The sequence below is a fragment of the Bos indicus genome, chromosome 20 (genome assembly GCF_029378745.1).
Source record: "Bos indicus isolate NIAB-ARS_2022 breed Sahiwal x Tharparkar chromosome 20, NIAB-ARS_B.indTharparkar_mat_pri_1.0, whole genome shotgun sequence".
Taxonomy (NCBI): Eukaryota; Metazoa; Chordata; class Mammalia; order Artiodactyla; family Bovidae; genus Bos; species Bos indicus.
This window is the reverse complement of record NC_091779.1, coordinates 35,374,023-35,392,648: the sequence shown is the minus strand read 5'-3', so window position 1 is coordinate 35,392,648 and position 18,626 is coordinate 35,374,023. Positions and strand designations below refer to the sequence as shown.

General features: G+C 33.8%; 1 protein-coding gene across 5 annotated transcripts in view; it reads right to left on the bottom strand.

The window, feature by feature from the left end:
• RICTOR (RPTOR independent companion of MTOR complex 2) overlaps positions 1–18,626 on the bottom strand; it is a 137,929-nt gene that overhangs the window by 15,715 nt on the left and 103,588 nt on the right. For 4 of the 5 annotated variants that reach the window (XM_019982844.2, XM_019982846.2, XM_019982847.2 and 1 more), the window contains 13 exons: positions 18,415–18,579; positions 18,166–18,242; positions 17,648–17,726; positions 13,355–13,464; positions 12,828–12,915; positions 11,499–11,591; positions 10,843–10,949; positions 10,184–10,413; positions 7,476–8,484; positions 7,128–7,199; positions 3,619–3,796; positions 2,763–2,847; positions 1,827–2,060 (listed from right to left, as the gene is read on the bottom strand). In XM_019982844.2, the coding sequence (XP_019838403.2) occupies positions 1,827–2,060; positions 2,763–2,847; positions 3,619–3,796; positions 7,128–7,199; positions 7,476–8,484; positions 10,184–10,413; positions 10,843–10,949; positions 11,499–11,591; positions 12,828–12,915; positions 13,355–13,464; positions 17,648–17,726; positions 18,166–18,242; positions 18,415–18,579 (2,527 nt within the window). The remainder of the gene's footprint in view (positions 1–1,826; positions 2,061–2,762; positions 2,848–3,618; positions 3,797–7,127; positions 7,200–7,475; positions 8,485–10,183; positions 10,414–10,842; positions 10,950–11,498; positions 11,592–12,827; positions 12,916–13,354; positions 13,465–17,647; positions 17,727–18,165; positions 18,243–18,414; positions 18,580–18,626) is intronic. The other variant, XM_019982848.2, reaches the window with a different exon arrangement.

Below are 18,626 nucleotides of genomic sequence, written 5' to 3'. Positions count from 1 at the left end.
TGATTGAGTGGTTGATCAATCCATTTCCTTCTCCATTGGATATACAATATAAGAATAGTGTCTTTTTATTTTTTCCTCTCACAACTGTCTTCTTAGCATCTAGTTCAATGCCTGATCCCCAGAGTGACATAATAAATATTAAGTTGAATGCATGAATGAGGAGAGGTTCAGTGTCTTTTTAACAACTAGCCTGCCTCCTTTCACACCTCTGAGAGGATATCAGTAGTAAATTGTAATCATTTCCCAATTAAGAGTTATTCTCCTCCCCACTTCATATCACTTGAATAACAAGTCAAGGGGTTCTAATGGCTGTGCCAAGGTGAGAGCCTCATTGATGGCAGCAATTCTTCCACAAGTCCCAAACTTGATGCGTCTCAACCTGATTACTATACCGGAGTGGGTTGGCATTTCCTTCTTCAGGGGATCTTCCCGACCCAGGGATCGAACTTGGGTTTCCCATGCTGCAGGCAGACTCTTTACTGTCTGAGCCACCAGGGAAGCCCAACTAGCTCAGCAACAGATCACAAATGAATTTGCTGGACTGTCTTGTGACTGGGTAATTAGAGGGCTGGCTTCCCTATTTCCTGTTTGATAAAGAGAAAAGAGTATAGCAGAACTCCACAGTAAGTGCTTCCTAAGTATTTGCTGAATGAGTAAATAAACAGAACTTACAAGAAATAAAACATCATAAACAATGTATAGACAAATGACTTAGTAGCATCTCCTTTTCTATGTACAATACATCAGAACAATACTGACCAAACCTTTCACTCAACAGAAAATTAAAATAATATAGCAGGCTGAGTCCCTGTTCATAGTGGGAAGTGCCTTGTCCAAGAGTTTGTCAAACCCAGGCCCTACTGGGAGAGGATTACTCTCTCAGCACATCCATAACCTATATTATCAGTGTGCCAAAATCCATCAGTTGGGAAGCTCTTAATCAGAATACCATGGAGAAGTGTAGATGAATGACCCAGAGAATTCTGGTTATCACTAGGTTTTTCTGAGGGTGGCGAAGTGATATTCACCAAGAAAAGGTATGTATAGTTATATTTTAAACATACATATCATATAAAAAAGCTGAATCTGGATCTGATTCACTTTCTACCTCAACAAAAACATACTGAGTGCCTAGTATATAAAGCAGTATGCAGCTAGGTATTAGAAAATAAAAATGAAAGGGCATGACAGACTATATCCTGAAGCACCTTACTGAATGGAATGGAAAAAAATAACCAACAATAATTAACACAAGAGATCTATGTACAAAGGGCAATAAAAGTAAAGAGGAAAAAGTGTCAATATCTAAGAGGGTCAGACAAAGCTGTGAAGATGAAACATGCCCATCTCTGAGGATGAGGTGGGCTTGCCAAATGGGCTCTACATGGCTGTGTGTGAGCTTGCATGGTGTGTGAGGAGGGGAAGGTGCAAGAGGGAACAGCATGGAAAACACACTTTTCAAGCCTAGAATTATGAAAAAGAGCACAGTCTGCTCAAGAACACCAAATAAGTCAGTAATGGCATGTCAATTACAAGACAGGAGAATGGTGATAAAAACTGACGGATCAGATGGAGTCTTGTGTGCTAGACATGAAAAGTCAGTAACTGTCAACAGACTAATCCAAGGCAACAGTATGAAAGGTGAATTGCAAGGGAACAAAATTGGAGACAAACACTAACACTCCACAGGCAGATGCTGAGGGACTGCACTGAAGCTGAGGTAATGAAATGGAGAAAGAAGGATAATCAGTAGGGCTGGGAGATGTCTTGTGACTGAAGCAGATTCAAATTCAGGTGGATTCATCCAGGCAGACATAATCACTCACCTGAATGACTACATATTGCACTCAGTTGGTTACTGGGCTGGAAACCCAGAATTTCAATACAGACACAATAAAGGCAGTTATCATCTGTATGTTCCTGTAGTCCAGTGTCTTCTGTACTTTCTAAAAACAGAGAAGCATCTGAATGGATTGAATTCATTATTTCCGTAAGACTCATCTGCTGTCGTAGCAAGTGAAAAGAGTTTTTTACAAGACCTCCAGTTCCAGATGGAAGACCTGTGTGTGAGTAAATATAAAAGATAATCTGAGGAAGATGGCATCAATGACACTTCTTTCAAGATGCATTAAACTATGTGAAATTTTAAAGAAGGGAAATTAGAGAAGAAAATCAGAACACCTTTTATGACTCAAAATCTAACCTTAATTGGGGAGAAAAACAGGATAATTTGCTTTAAATTAGGAAAATAATTAATATCAGCAGATATATTTATCTTACTTTAACATGAGGTTTTAAATGCAAAATAAAAAATTAAAACTACACAATTAGGTATCATTTCAATTCTTCTCAATATTTGCATAAAGAAAAAGTAAATAATTCTGGGTCTAAAGAGGTCCTTATTAAGAAAAAAATCAAGATTATAAAGCTTTAAAGCTGTGGCTGATATGCATATACTAATTAGAATACTACAGCTCATAGCAAAGAAAGATAATGTAATGTATACAGTTTTTTTCTGTCTCCTGTCTCCAAAAAAGTAAGTGCTAAATTTTTTTTTTATATGTTTAAAACAGAAACAACTGATCTGGTTTTTGTCTTCTTGAGAGGCTAGGTACTTAGTTCCCCCACAAAAAAGTTATGGTTTAATTTTAAATTGACTTAACTATTTTGTTGCCCAAAATTAAGTATATGTGAATTTTTAGTGTCATCCTACTGATAAGAATTTTCTTTTTAATATAAAGAGAACAAAAACCACGCATTACCTCCAACATCATGGGCAAATACTCTTGCACCTCGATCATCATGTGGAGGTATGTTTTTTGTTTGAAAATAAGGAATATCCTTTACCTGAAATAGATATAAGTCACAGTAAGTACTATTATAAAAAGAAATTCATTTTATGAATATTAGCAATATTAAATGAAATATAATTTAAATGGAATTACTAGAGCACATGAACCTATAATGAAAAGATACTGAAGGAAATTATATTACCAAAACTTGACAAAATAACATAAAACGGTTAAGGTCCTTATCTAGCCTTAGTTACTTAAATGGATATTAAAATAATTATTTTAGAATTTATCTAAAGTGTTTTTGGTCTTCTAGACAAATGTGTATTCTTAATTCTATCTACCATCTAGATTGTTGAGTATTTTGTGGGATTACCACAGTATGTGGCTGCCATGTATGAGATAAGCAGAATCAAAGGATTAAATAAAACAAGGGTTATACTATACATTTCAAACTTAAACAATGTTATATGTCACTTGTATATCAATTTAAACAAATAAGGAATAAGTCAAATGTGACTAAAAAGCAAGATTAGGACTTAAAATTTTTATAGAGAATATACAGATAAAGAAATCAAACAAGATGCTGATTTAGTATGAGAAGAGAAAAAGGATAATGTTTTGGGGACTTAGAGGTGCTAAAAAGAGTACAGAATAGTTGAGAAAGGTGGAATAATTCTCACGGTACAATTTCTTTAAATAAAACTGCCTAAGAATATCACCTTCCCTAAAATTAGTATTCACTCTAAATTATAATTTCTAGTAAGCAATTAATATGAAAAGAACAGTAAACTAATTCAAAAGAAACCAAAAGAATTTATGATACCTGGAATATATCATTGATATCTACTGGAAGAGCAAGACCAATATAGTCATCTGAGCTACCGTATGTCGCACTGGACACCATGGACCTCACGGAGGAGGAGCGCTGCAGCGTATTTTGGTTAATAGGACTTAATAAATCTTCTTTATCTAGCGAAGCATAACTTAAAGCTTTCATGAACCTAGAATATCATTAAAAAAACTACATTAGTTTATTGATTTGCTATAGCAATCAGATAAATAACTGTGGTCCGTTTTCTTTCGTATCTTCAAAAAGGAGAGAAAGCGCGTCAAGTACTAAACAGTGCCATCTTATGTACTGAGAACATATGAACACCTGAAAATATTTATCTCTTATAAACTGATATATAAAAGTTCATTAGTAATGTTGACTGTTGACCAAAAACAACTGTTATGGTCTCTCAGGTAAAAGTGAAAAGGTGAGCAATTAAGGTAACTTTCAACATCTAGAAGTAAAAATAAAAACAAAACTGACCTCAGAAAAGAGGTGTTATCCAAATATTAACTTCACAGTCACTTCAGACTGCTAGATTTGCTATCATACAAGTAAGGGCACGTCTACTAATGCTATTTAATACTACTTTTATTAAAATAAGCTTAATCACTTATTCTTTTGTATAGTAATTACTTTATCAACATAAGATTTTCTAACATAGCAGACAGACACAAAATAGTAAAAATGGTATCATATATAAATAGTACAAAAGATAGTTTATATGAAGCACTGATGTTTCCTCAATACATTCCTTACCAGTGATTCCATGACATGGAATACTAACATTTCCATAAGATATACCTTCCTTATACAGATTTTTATTTATGTAACAGACATACTAAAATATTTATTATATGCCTGCTTTGTATATACAAGGCAGTACTCAAGGTTCTACAGTATATGTATACTGCTCTTTGAAAACTCAAATCATTTAAAATGTAAAAATGTTGCCTAATAAAGAATTATTTTGAAAAGTGTACAAAATGTTTTATAAATAGCTAATAAAAGTAACATAAGAAAAATCACTCCTAATTTCTAATTTCCACCTAAAAATCACTCAGAATTGAAATTTACAAATTTTATAAAATAGGTCAGTAGTTTTTAATTTGTACTTTTATATCTTTCTAATTCCAGAGAATTCTTCAAAGACTACTGGACTGAAGGGGAAGAAATTATTGTTATACTTGCCTCCACAATACCTATTTCAATCAGAGTAGCTCCATTTTTACATATTCTTCATATTGGGTTTCCACAGAAATGTTTTTATGTAGAAAGGGTTTCTCTACTTAAAAAATTAATGCTTAAAAAAATGCTTAAAACCACTGATCTATTCCAATTGCCTTCAAGCAATTGAGGCCTACATATTTCAAAAATCATGAATTTTACTATATAGATTTACAACAGTAAACAATTGAGAGGCTTGTCTGCCTTTGTTCTGGATTGATGAGGCTTGCAAAGCTTTTGAATTCCAAGGAGATGAGACATTACAGCATAATTATGGAACTTTTTCCAAGTTCCTTCACTGATTTCCAAGTTCCTTCTAATCCCAGTGCTGGGATTAGATCTCAAAATTAAGGATTCCTACTCAGTGTTTTTTTCCTGCTATGCCTCAAAGAAACATCTCAGAAAGACAGTTTTTAAGACTGTTGGATTCACACTAATCATTATACCACAGTACGAGAATGACTACTCTTCTAATTTTATAGGAAAAAAATCTTTTCAGCCTCGATCCAAACTATTATAGTAAATGTGTAGTTATCTTCCATCATTTTCATTTTTTCTGAATTAACCAAAAGAAAGAAGTGGGAAAAGGAAGACCAATATCGACAATTTTTTCCTCCATGGAACCTGGTTAAATACTAAATACAGTTTGAAGATTAAGTGGAAGATTTGATGAATGTAAGATTTCTGTTCAGCATTCATTCCTTTGTACAGCTATTCTTGTTTCTCTTAACTGCTTTACCTTGTTTTTATTTTTTCCCTCTCCCAAGAAATGAAAAACAAATAGTAATCTTTTATAATGCCAATAAGCTGGAATTTTACTCCGCGAGTAAAACTTCCATATACCCGTCTATCATTCTAACAGAAAACACAGGAAATAAGATCCTAAGAACCCAGACTGATTAGGAAATAGTCTGGTTTATTCTAATGAATAGTTTGGAATGACACTTTTTACCCGTGCTGTAATCAGTTTAGATAGAAATACCTGCTTCAATAAGATAGAATAATTCTAACTGGGTAGAATAATCCTAACTGGGTGGCCCAAAGTTAACAGTGCTTTGTTTATTGTACTGAGCTGTAAGATGGTGGTATCCTTACTATTTATTTTGGGTGCTACATTACTGCCCCTGGCTGAATGCTACTAGCTGTTATAGTCTAGTTTTCAAATACTTTGCTTTAGTATAAAAGTTTCCTCCTTTGCTACCAATTTCAAAAGCTGTTCTTTCTTGTCACAGTGTCCTTACCAGTAAAAGTTTTTAATTATTGCTTTTATAGGCCTGAAAACCTGATATCCAAACCTGTTAGAATAAATACCGACAAATTTTATATGTGGGTCAGAGGTACCTCCTTTGAATAAAATTTGTGAATGTCACTGCATAGATTTATACTAGTGAGTTGTTGAGAGGGTTGAGGCTGTCAGATAGATAAGACAGTACTGCATAATTTATGAAATCCTACCAAAGGGAACATAATTTACTATCTGCTGCGAGGAGTCTCTTCTACTAAATGTGTTAACATTACTGAAAGAAAATGCCTTCATAACTTCTTAACAACTTGATTACATAAGAGCCAAATGGATTAAAGAAATAACTATAAATAATAATAGTGATAATAATGATGATGATGATAATAGCTAACTTTTATCGAGTGCTTAATTTGTGCTAGGAACTAGGCTCACTACTTGGCAAATACATCCATTTAATAAATGTAAATGAATAATCAAAAACTATAGAAAATTTTTAGAAGCACTTGACCCAACAAAAAATAAGCTTTTAGAAATTTTTGTAAAAATCAAATTTAGTGATGAAAATCTTTTATAGATAAAATTTACTACTTTGACCAGCTTAATATAATCTTTAGATACAGCAGAAATCTCCCAAATGTTCTTGAGCGCAGGCATACTGCAATGCTGAATTCTGAGGATCAAGTAATTCATTTAATGTTCATTTGGTTCCTACTTTAATTATCACAGCTACTTAAACTGAGGGTTTCCTTTGTGGCTGAGTGGTAAAGAACCTGCTTGCGAATGCAGGAGATGCAGGTTTGATCCCACGGTCAGGAAGATCCCCTGGTGAAGGAAATGGCAACCCACTCTGGTATTCCTGCCTGGGAAATCCCAAGGAGAGAGGAAACTGGCGGGCTACCAGTCTATGGAGTCGCAAAAGAGTCGGACACGACTTAGCGACTAAACAACTTAAGCTGGAAAGACTTGTACTGAAATTTTATTATCTTCAAAAAAAAAAAAGGTCAACTTTTGGAGCCTTAAATTGACCTACCTGAAAAAGTTGTTTGTTATTGTAGGTCTTAAGCTCCTGATTCCCCCGACATGCTTCTTTTTAAAATTGATCCTTGCAGAAGCGAGAAATAAATAAAAAAAGCTTGTGACTTGTGTGTCCTTGCAAAGCATGTATGTTTATTTCCAGGGCCTAAAGGAGTTTCTTTTCCCCCCTCGCAGCTGCAAGAATCCATTTCAAATCACATTCGGGTAACTAGGAGCTTATAGCCTACTACAGTAAACAGTAGGTTAGTTCTGAGGCTTATGTAGATGTAAAACTTGGCTAACGCTTTACATTTAAGTCTGTTAAAATTCAACCATGTTCATTTCAAAATGTATATTTGCTCACCTGCTTGGTGTTAACCTGGACTCAAAGCTGTTGGCCTTCATGGTGATGGTATCAGTAAACAGCACATCTTTTGCTGGGGATGCCAAAGCTTCAGAATGAGATAAGGATGGATGCATTCTTTGCTGTTGTAATCTTTTCAGGGTAGCGTAGCCAAAGGCATCTCTAGAACTTGTGTAACTAAAGTTATAGTCTGCTAGACTTTTAATTGTAGCAATAGAGGGTGCTTTAAGGGACTGTGCTCTTCTAGGAAGTGTGTGAGAAGAACCTGGAGGCACCAGGGACACTGAGCTTGATTTAGAGAGAGAGAGATGGTTAGACTGTGGCGTCAAATAGTGGCTTGTCTTAACAGTTTTAGTACTTACCACAGTACTCATACTTCCACAGTCTGTGTCCACAGTCGTAGCATCTACACCTACTGTCTCTCGTGAAGGACTTGAACTCATTGAACTTATGCCACTTGTTGTAGTATCTGTATTAAAACTCTGGCTACGTATCTTCATATGTGAGCTCGATGAACTTTCTACAACTAATCTCTCTCGGCTTGTGTTTTCTTTGTGATTCTCTGTACCAAGACTCTTGGTGAATTTTAAGTCATTCTCTCCAATACTTGGAGTACTACCAGTGTCTTCAATGTGCTTATTCCCAACAAATGAAGTTTCTAATTGTAATGTTTTCTGTACTGTGGATATGGGTGTGAAATCATCACTATGATTAAAGTCAACACTGGGCTCTGTAAGCGTTCTGATCCGCCTGTTGCTTGTCTTATTTTCAGATGACAGTTTCCCTCCTTTTGGATCACTGCTGCTACGATGTTTTTTATTAGGCAAAGTAAGAGAATTTAAGATACGATTCTTCACAAGTTTACTAGAAGCAAAGAAAGGGAATGGATTTTTATCCTTTATAGGTCCAGGTCGATCATAAAATGCTGGCTCTGCATCTTCATTGATGTCAAGGAAAAATGTACTGGTAGAGCTGCTGCCAAACCGGTCATCCTCCATGATGAACATACCTACGATCAAAGGATTGATAATAAAAGCACATTAAAAAGGACAAATAATTATGGTAACTTTAAGTGACATAGCTGAGGAAATTTTTGTCTAATAGTCACCTGGAAAAACTATTTTCAAAAATAAAGAGTTAAGACTGCTGAGCCAAATAAACAGAGCTTCCTTGAGATTCAGAATTTGTATTTGAATAAAATATAAAATTATGTCATTATGAAATCTTCTGTTATTTCCAAAAAAAAAAAAAAAAACTACAGGACTCATTATGTCATAGCTTATCTGAAGTTTCTTTTGTATCCCAGTAAGTTTCTAAAACCTCCAAATATTCAGGATAAAATTAAAGGCAGAAAGGAGACTTGACTATGGATGTTTATTCAGTTGGTACATGTTCCTGGTGGTTTGATCTTATAAGAAATTAATGTCCAATCTTGAACAACATATACTTAGAACTGAGTCACCACATTTTAAGTTCACGTTTAAACGAATTGCATTTATTTCTCATTTTGTCTTAGGTACTAAGAAACTCATCTAAATTCAATGCCTGCTGCTAAGTCACTTCAGTCATGTCTGACTCTGTGCGACCCCATAGACAGCAGCCCACCAGGCTCCCCCATCCCTAGGATTCTCCAGGCAAGAACACTGGAGTGGGTTGCCATTTCCTTCTCCAATGCATTAAGTGAAAAGTGAAAGTGAAGTCACTCAGTCATGTCCGACTCTTAGCGACCCCATAGACAGCAGCATACCAGGCTCCTCTGCCCATGGGATTTTCCAGGCAAGAGTACTGGAGTGGGTTGCCATTGCCTTCTCTGAAATTCAATGCCTCTCTCTAATAAAAGATTCAATCCAGGTGACTAATGACATCTATGGGATTGTATTTTATTTTTCTGTTGAATAATCAGAAATGATTTCAAATATATTCTGAACAAAGGCAAAACAAAATCTTAAACTTGCATACTACACTGTTTTTCCATATTATGTCAATTTTAAGATGCACATGTTTCACACTTAAAATGTCTAAAATCAGGATGTATCTTGCAATAGGCATCTTTTTTTCTTACACAGTGGTGTGCATATTATAATTTAGGATGTCTCAGACCTGGTGAAATATGTTTGATAAACAGTGCCCTAGCCTCTTTAAAAAAACTGTGTCTTAAATTTTTGCGCCTAACACCATTTAACACAGGGTTTAAAACTGCAATCCATTTTTCATTCAGTTGATTTTTTAAACTTCATTTAGTTGATTTTTGATACTCCCTTTTAGCAGTTTCACTATTTAATTTTAAAATTTTAGCTTTTCTTCTAAAAATGAGTATGTGAATATAGTATCTCTTAATAAATCTATTCCAGCTCAACAACCCTATATATGAAAAATGAACTAAAGAATTAGGTAAAAGATGACAGCAGGTAAACAAACATTTACTTATTAGAAATTGAAAAAAAAAAGGTGGGGGAATGGTTCTTCTGGCACATGATTTATTATTTAACTCTGTAAGTACGAGTTTCCAACAGCTATTTAGAAAGCAAAGGCAAACAACAACGTAGGTTGATGGCTATACTCCCTGTTGTGAAAAGATACACACTCTCCAAGAAGCTATTACTGCCAAATTATTTCAGAAAGAAGTGAATTAAGAATGTAAAATTCATTTAAATCTTATATCAGCAGTGTAAGCTCTGGCTCCTTCACATGACGCTGTCAGTACTCACTTGACGGTGCAGATTCACTCTCACTATTATGCCTAGAGCTTGTTGACTCCGAGTTCAAACTTAGGGTGCTCGGGACAGATGAGAGTTCATTACAGAGTTGTTCTACATCGTCTGGAACCACTGGCCACAAATGTTTACGACTGTGCCTTACAGCATCCCAATTGTGACATTTTAGAATATCACAGCCTTGCTTGGTTTTGGCTATGAGCCCAAGAACATATACACAGGTCCTGTAAGTAAAAAGTGAAGTATTGACAATTTATAATTTCAAACTGAGATTTCTGAAAGCAACCATAAAATACTAGTTTGCTATATGTACATTTGCATTTTATTTAATAAGCTATTAAAAATGACATGAAAATCTTCCTAATAAAACTATTACAAGGAAATAATTTCAAAGAATTATAATCAAATAAAAACATATATATACATATACATTAGCTTTTCTGAATAAATTCAGAATATTTAGGCTAATGGAATACTGGACTATTTGGACACATGCTAAACTCTCTGTTTACTTGCAAGGTAATAAAGTAATATTAAACAAGGAACTCCATAAGATGTTTAATTTAATTGAAAAACTATAATCATACACTAATTTTCTCACATCCACATGTGAACAGTATATACAATAGAGATTTCTGAGTTAAATCACACACCCTCTGACTGAAAGAACTTCACACTGTTTTGCAAGTTTCAGGATATCTGGAATCACGTTTTCTTCTTGTAGCAAATTGAGACCCCAATTAGATGAGCCAATATTTCCCTAAAAGAAAGGAAATCACATGTCAAATATATTTCCAAGAGTAACTCTTAAGACATTTAAAAAGCTACCTATAACACAAAAAATCTAACCACATCTGTAAGAACTGTGGGAAAAAAAACCTCACATAAGGAACTTCAGGAATTAAAGATCCATTTGTTTTATCAAGGGGCTTCCCTGGTGGCTCAGATGGTAAAGCGTCTGCCTGCAATGCAGGAGATCCAGTTCAATCCCTGGGTCAGGAAGATTCCCCTGGAGAAGGGAACGGCAACCCACACTAGTACTCTTGCCTGGAAAATTCCATGGACAGAGGAGCCTGGTAGGCCACAGTCCATGGGGTTGCAGAGTCGGACACGACTGAGCAACTTCCCTTTACTTTTGTCTTATCAAGAAAAACAATAGTTTATCTAATATTTAAGTGGGCAGAAACAATCTTGGCTTTAGAATACTAATCTAAGAACAAATTCCAAACAAAATATTTTTATTTAATATCAATAGGAAAATGAGTAAAAATCTAAAAATTTAGATCTCATAGAAGTGTTTATTACAAACCAAGGCCCAAAGAGATGCTTTTAGTTTTTTAATTTCTTCCCATTTATCCAAATCTGGTGTACGAACATTGTGACAGAGTTCTGTAATAATATTCTGGAGAAGGAAAAAAAATGCCATATGATTACCAATACATTTTTAACATATTTTCTTATTGTATATTAAAATCTATTTAATGTTTATATTTAGTGATTTCTATATATTTAAAATCTTAAAATAACTTTATACAAATTTCTTAAGAAGCAGCATTAGAATATGCACTCTGAGCTCATATACTAGAGCTGGGACCTTATTAGGCAAGTGGCTTTCAGCATGTTACTCTATCTCCCCATGCCTTGATTTCCTGAACTCTAAAACAGGGATAATAATAGCCTCTGTTTCATAAAGTTTAATGATTTAATGAATTATTACATAGAAAGTTTAACAAAGTACTTGGCACTTAGTATTATGTTAGCCATTAATTATCATTATTTCTTTTAGACAGAAAATAATAAATTAGCAACTAGATCTTCTCATACTGTGGAGGTAATGACATTGAGAAAATCATTTAAATTTTCAGCAAATTTAAAAAAATTAATATAAAGGTACACACCTCAATAATCTTCATGGATAATATAAAAATACATGAAATTATGGAGTGTATTTATGTAAAACTTTTGCTCCTGAGGTGGGAACACTGATATGAAAAGGAACTGAACATCTAGGTTATTACTGTTAAGAAACACACACAAATACTTCTGTAACTATTCCTAAAATAAGAAAACGGTTATACTTACTGAAAAGACCTAGTAGCAAGACATACTCCCAGCCAAAATTTGATGTGTATGCTATACTATACTCAAAGAACAGCTGGTTGCCTAAGCCTCCAATATTTCATGAAGTATATGAGAGTAGTTAGATACTAACAAACAGCAGCTGATAATTTCAGTTTGTTACACACCAAAGGTAACTGAATATGTTTCAGGTTCAGTTTAATTTTCCAGTGAGAGGAATGAAGAAATTCAGTTTTTCAGCATGTTTTTTTTTTACTAAGAAGATGAACTTTCCCAACAAACTAAAAGGAAAAGAACTTGGACCTTAACTGGGTTACTTATTCTACATAACAAATTACATATGCAAAAGATCGTAAGTCAGGGAAATGTATGCAAGCCTGTTTATGTATCTAAGGACTGCAAGCACAGAATGCCAAAGTCAGTTACAAGATGGAGCTTTAAAAGCAATTATACCACTGACTTTAAGGCTGTTGAGAAGTTTCTGCAAAGATAACACTTTAGTAATATTAACTTTTTTCTATTACTATAGCTATTTAAAATAAGCAAATTATGTTTTTACCTGTACTTCCAATAAATGACAGCCTGTTTTGTGGTGTACCAGTTGTCCATAAAGATGTACAGGTAGGTAGACATGAGGACGCTGTAATCTGTATGATAAACATGATTGATAAACCTACTGGCCCACTGTAAACATACTAATTTATAAAATGACTTAAAATATGAGATAAACAATTAGACAATCACTCAGCATGAATAAAAATACGGAGGTGGAAAGGCATTAGAATTCTTCTAGAAAAATAATAGTTTAGCTGGTTTCAGAGTAATGGTAAGAGACCTAAGACTAGAAAGACAGACGAGGGTTAGAACATGAAGGAATCTAAATGCTCTACAAGTCAGGGAATGCAAGTTATGAATGCCACTGAAATTTTGAACATTCAGTGCTGTGCTTTAAAAAGATTTTTCCTATGTCAGTGTAAGAATATCCAAGTACTCAGAAAACTTTAAAAAATAATAATTTATAACAACATGATTTTAAATTTTATGTTTGAGGACTAACAATAAACTATTCCATTAACTGGACTATACCTTTGGTTACTCCGACGAACATAGTTGTCACCATCAATTGGCTTCCGGTAAGTGGTAAGTGCTTCATTAAGCTGTTCTTCAATCAAGTCAACGTATTTTGAATTATATTCCTAGAAAATAATATTGTTTAAATTATATATATTACCATAACAACATTTACTAAATCTCTAGTATGTTAGTTACCTAGCAAATCTTGGGAGCACAAATAAAAGAAAAATGAACATCTTTTTCTTTGTTCAGGAAATTTGAGAAATTTTTGAAGAGCATGGATATAACAAGCTATTATGAATGCAAAAATGTTCTACCATATCCATACCCATAAACTTTCTGTTTATACTCTTTCCCCATTTTCAATTAATATTTTGGGGTCCTTGTATACAAGTAAGTTAAAAATTTTGTTTTTCATCTTATTTGAATTCCTTTCCTCATTTAAAAAAAAAAAAAAAAAAACTAGTTTCTTAATATTAAATCCTGAAGATATTCACTAGGAATTTTAAAAGGAAATTAACTGAGTTCTATCATTTTAGCACCTTTTGGTGAAAAATAGTATCTCTTTCTTCACTGATTTAAATCAGGTCAAATGTAAAAAATATTTCCAACTAAAACCTGGAAAATTTCTAGTCAAATTATTTAAACTGAGACAGTCAATCACACTACCATCTTCATTGCAAAAGATCTCCACTTTAAACTGTTCAGAAGAAATTGACAGAACCTCTGAAAAGCAATTTGCCAGTACTTATCCAAACTTTAAATTAATATACTTTTTGACTCAACAATTATACTTTAGAAATTTGTTCAACAAATATATTTGCACAAGTAAGCAAAGAATGCAAGAATATAAAGCAAATACTGTTTACAAAACTAAAAAGTTGGAAACAATCTAAGTGCCCAAAATACAAGAGTGATGATAAAAATTAGGGTACATTCATATAATTTACTATGTAGCCACTGAAGAGAATTAGATAGCTCTAAATGCACAGCTCTGAAAAGATATCTCACATATATTGCTAAAGAAAAAAATTAAATACAGTCCTATTTACAGGTGTGAATGACTTCATCTGTATTTTTAATTGAAGAATATATACTTACAGATGTACAAAACATCTTTAAATGTATATAGAATGTTAACAAACATTACCTTCAGAAAAGACAGAGTAAGGGGGCAGGGAGATATTTTTCATTTTAAACCATGTTATACTACTTCAGTTTGATGAGTTACCTTAACTCCCTACTTAGAGACTCTAAAAGCTTACTTTTTCTGCTTTTCTTTTAGATTCTTTACTGTGCAAAAGTAATGTAAGAGTTTAATTATATTATCAGCAAACCAAATTATTACTACTGCTGTAACACTGCCATAATTTCCTCTAGACATGAAAATCTCAGTACAAAAATACAAATTAAGGCACGTATTTTGAGCTTTATGTAGGAATAGTTACATTCATGTGGTACTGTCTGGCTAGTCTCTTGACCAGTGGCAATCATGTGGAACACACTAGCAAAGGTCAGGGGTATGGTTTGTGAAGATGAAATGCAGTGAGGTTTTGATGTGGATCATCTTGAGGATCCTGCCTCAAGGAGGCAGGGAGGGACAAGACCCCAAATGAGGGTATACCTCTAGATATTAGGAGGTACTAAGTAAGCAACCAGAGGAGCCACTTCTCTGGTCAAAGGAACTACAAATGAGAGATCTCCAGAGTGAAGTCTTTGAGGAATTTACAAACATAAGACTTGAGTAAAAAGAAAAATCAACATTTGAAATCTGACCTCCCCAAAGCTAACAGCCCCAGGTAACAACTGCATCAGCTGGGTAAGACTGTCCACGAATTCTCATCCGTTCCTCCTCCTCTCCCTCCTGCTCTAAAGCTGGAGAGGCCCTAAATCTGCAGCTGGTAAATGGGGAGGAGATAAACAATAAAGAGTGATTAAATGAACCATACCCTCTCTTTTACTGCAGGTTTCTAAGTCTGTACCAAGCCTGGGCTAGCAGAGAAAGTTTTAAATCAAATGACTGGATTTTCAGTATGATTCTGGCCTGGATGTTTTATTACCCAGAAAAAGAGCATCAGCTTTATCATGGCATGCTACAAACTACTGGGAGAATATCAAACACTGAGGAAAGAGCATCAAGGGCTTTGGAATCAAAAAGTGCCCCGGCTCTGTTATTTTCAAGCTTTGTTACCTAGGATAAATTAGGTTACTCATCTTAGCTTCTACATTTTCCTTGATAAAACAGAAATAATAGAAAACATTTCACAGAGTTGCTGTGAGGATTAAATGAGGTAATACTTGAAAAGAACTAAGTTTAATGGTAGGCAATCACTATTCACTAATTAATTTCCCATTCGCTAATTAATTTGAGAGAGTAGACTATATTGTCTTTGTTTTTACACCTCCCATTTACTGGCTAAACTCACTATAACTGCAAGTTAGCATCTGTTTGCAACTTTCTACTGAAACTGCTCTGGCAAAATTCACCAATGACCTGTCACATTCAACAGTGTTTTTCCTAGTGTTTACCTTATCTGACCTCTCTCAAGAATATATACCACTGGCCTCTCCTTCCTGAAGCATCCTTTAGTGAAATCATTCTGATAATTCTTCCTCAGTGTCCCCATCCTTTTGTTCCCCTCATTAAAGCAGAGTGTTTTCTAGGGAGCAATTTCCAGTTTTATTTTTTTGTTCTTTACATTTCCCTTGGTGATCTCACTCAATTCAAATTTCAACTACTACTATTCACTGACAACTCCCAAACTGCCATCTTCAGCTCCAGATCCACATTTCCAAGTATTTTCTGGATACCATCACTTGCCATCCCATAGGCAACAGCAGTTCAACTTATTCAAAATTTAGTATCCTCAATCCTGCAGATCACAGTTTCTTAATGATGAGCCATTATTTACTCAGGCATTCAAATCAGAAACCGTAAGAGTCAAGTAGTCCTCATTTATTATATCCAATCAGTTCATGAATTCTGTCCATCTTATTTTAAAAATGCCCAGAAAATGTGTCTCTATCAAACCTCACCACCACTGAAGTTCAAGCTCTTACCAATTTTGCTTCTAAACTACATATTCGGTATTCCTAGATATTTTCACTTTTTTCTTTTTAAAGTGAGGATAATATTCTGTTTAGGGAATGAAACTATTACGTCTTTATTTCAGTTTTCCAATTCACCAATTATTGAAAGACTCCATGCCTTAAGTTGTATGCTTTACAGTTACAGTATGCTTTACGGTATTTCTTTTCCATCCAGTTTTACTGAGAGATAATTGACATCTAGCAGTGTGTACAACTGACATAATGATTTGACTTACACACATCTGAAATGACTATCACAATAAGTTTAGTGAACATACATTATTTTATACAGATACAAACTAAAGAAATAAAATATTTTCCCTTGTGATAAGAACTCTCAGGATTTACTCAACAACTGTCATATAAAACATTCAACAAAGCTAATTATATTTATCATGTTGTACATTATATCCCTAGTACTTCCTTATTATAAGTGTATAAATGGAAGTTTGCATCTTTTGACTGCCTTCATCCAATTTCCTCTACCCCCACATTCACCTCTGGTAACTATAACTATAGTTTCATTATTTTTTTTTAAATGAGCCTATCTTATGAAATATGGTTCAATATAGACAATATAAACAATGATCTGAATTCAATAAAGGAAAATCTGGGAATCATTTATATTAGGACTGATTATTCTATGAGCTTCTAAGATGCTTTGATGATTTATAATGCTTCAAGTTAACTGAAGCCACAGTGATGACCAGCTAAAGAAAAGCTAGAGAGATAACTAATACCTTCAAACTAGTCCCTTCTTCCTAGATTTCCCTGTTATGTACAACAGCAAGAAGTTTGTTCTCAGATTTATGAAAAGTCTACCCTAAAATGAAGTTTAATAATTAGATTATTATATCTGCTTGGTAGAACTGTTTTATAATCTTCAGTTAGGAAAACTGTTTTAAGTTTCAGTTCAAAAGGGCTGTAAAAGGAATCCAAAATAAAAGAAATGATGATGGTAAGTAGGGTTGACAAATGATGCCAGTAGATTAAAGCTGAAAGCAAAATTTCAACAGAAAACATACAAAATCAACAGTTCACACTATAAAATAACTGTAGTTTAAAAAATGGATAAATATGAATATAAATAATTAACAGAATTTGAAGACCTGACTTCATATGAATATTTAAATATTTAACTTTAATTTCAAAATCCTCGAATCTATTTTCCAAAATAAAAACATACAAACTGAAACTTATTCAACAGAAAGTTACCTTGTGCCACTTTTCCAACTGTTTTGTTACATAACCCCTTTCATTCAAATAGGAAAACCCTTTTGGAATGGAGAGAAATCTGTAAAGTGCAACAGGCAACAGTTTAACATTGGGTCTCACAAAAAATTGTTTAAAAAGCTAAAGTATCTCAAACCAAATACACTTAAGCCCAAAGACTTTAAGAACAGTGTGCCTTAAAGAGGTCAATTATCTTATAATTTCAAATACAAATACTTTGAAAATCTTTGCAAAAAACATGAATCCAACCACAGTAAAGAAAATGTTATAAAAAGAATGAGGACACATAGAGATGAAAAAGAGACACTATGGAAAACAATGAAAAGCCAGAGTTTCAGTATTAAAGGATGCCCAATATTCTAAAATGGGCCTCTTTCAGAAGTTAACAGCTAAACTCTTTAGAGTGCTTCCTTTACAGATTTGAATCCAGCTTTAATACACACTGCCAGAGAGCACACAAAAGAAAACATAACTACAAGAAAAATTTTCTTAAAATTTACCTCAGGAGGAGAAGCAAACCCTTGTCCCCAAGGTGAGATAAAGCTGGCTTCATCTGAATAAGTGCATGAAGATTGGCCTAAAATAAATAATTATTAGGCAAATTAATAACTGCATGAAGATAGTAAATTCTCTACTTCCAAAACCACTATATTACATACATTATAATTCCACACAGTTTTCTATCAAACTTGAAGAGTTTCATAAAAATTTATATCTAAGTATTTTATTACAAGATAACGAAACTTCACCTTGTCTTCACATGCTTCATCGAGAATATCAAGGGCCTCAGAAGAAATCGTTTTGTTTTTATCATGCAGCTGGGTCACTAGTAATTCAATTCCCCAATTATTGAAGAATTCAACATTAGCTCTCAATAACACTCTTAAATGTTTTGTTGCATACAGTCTGCAGGCCTATAAAGATAAATGAGAACATTAAAAAAAAAAAAACAAAAACCAAC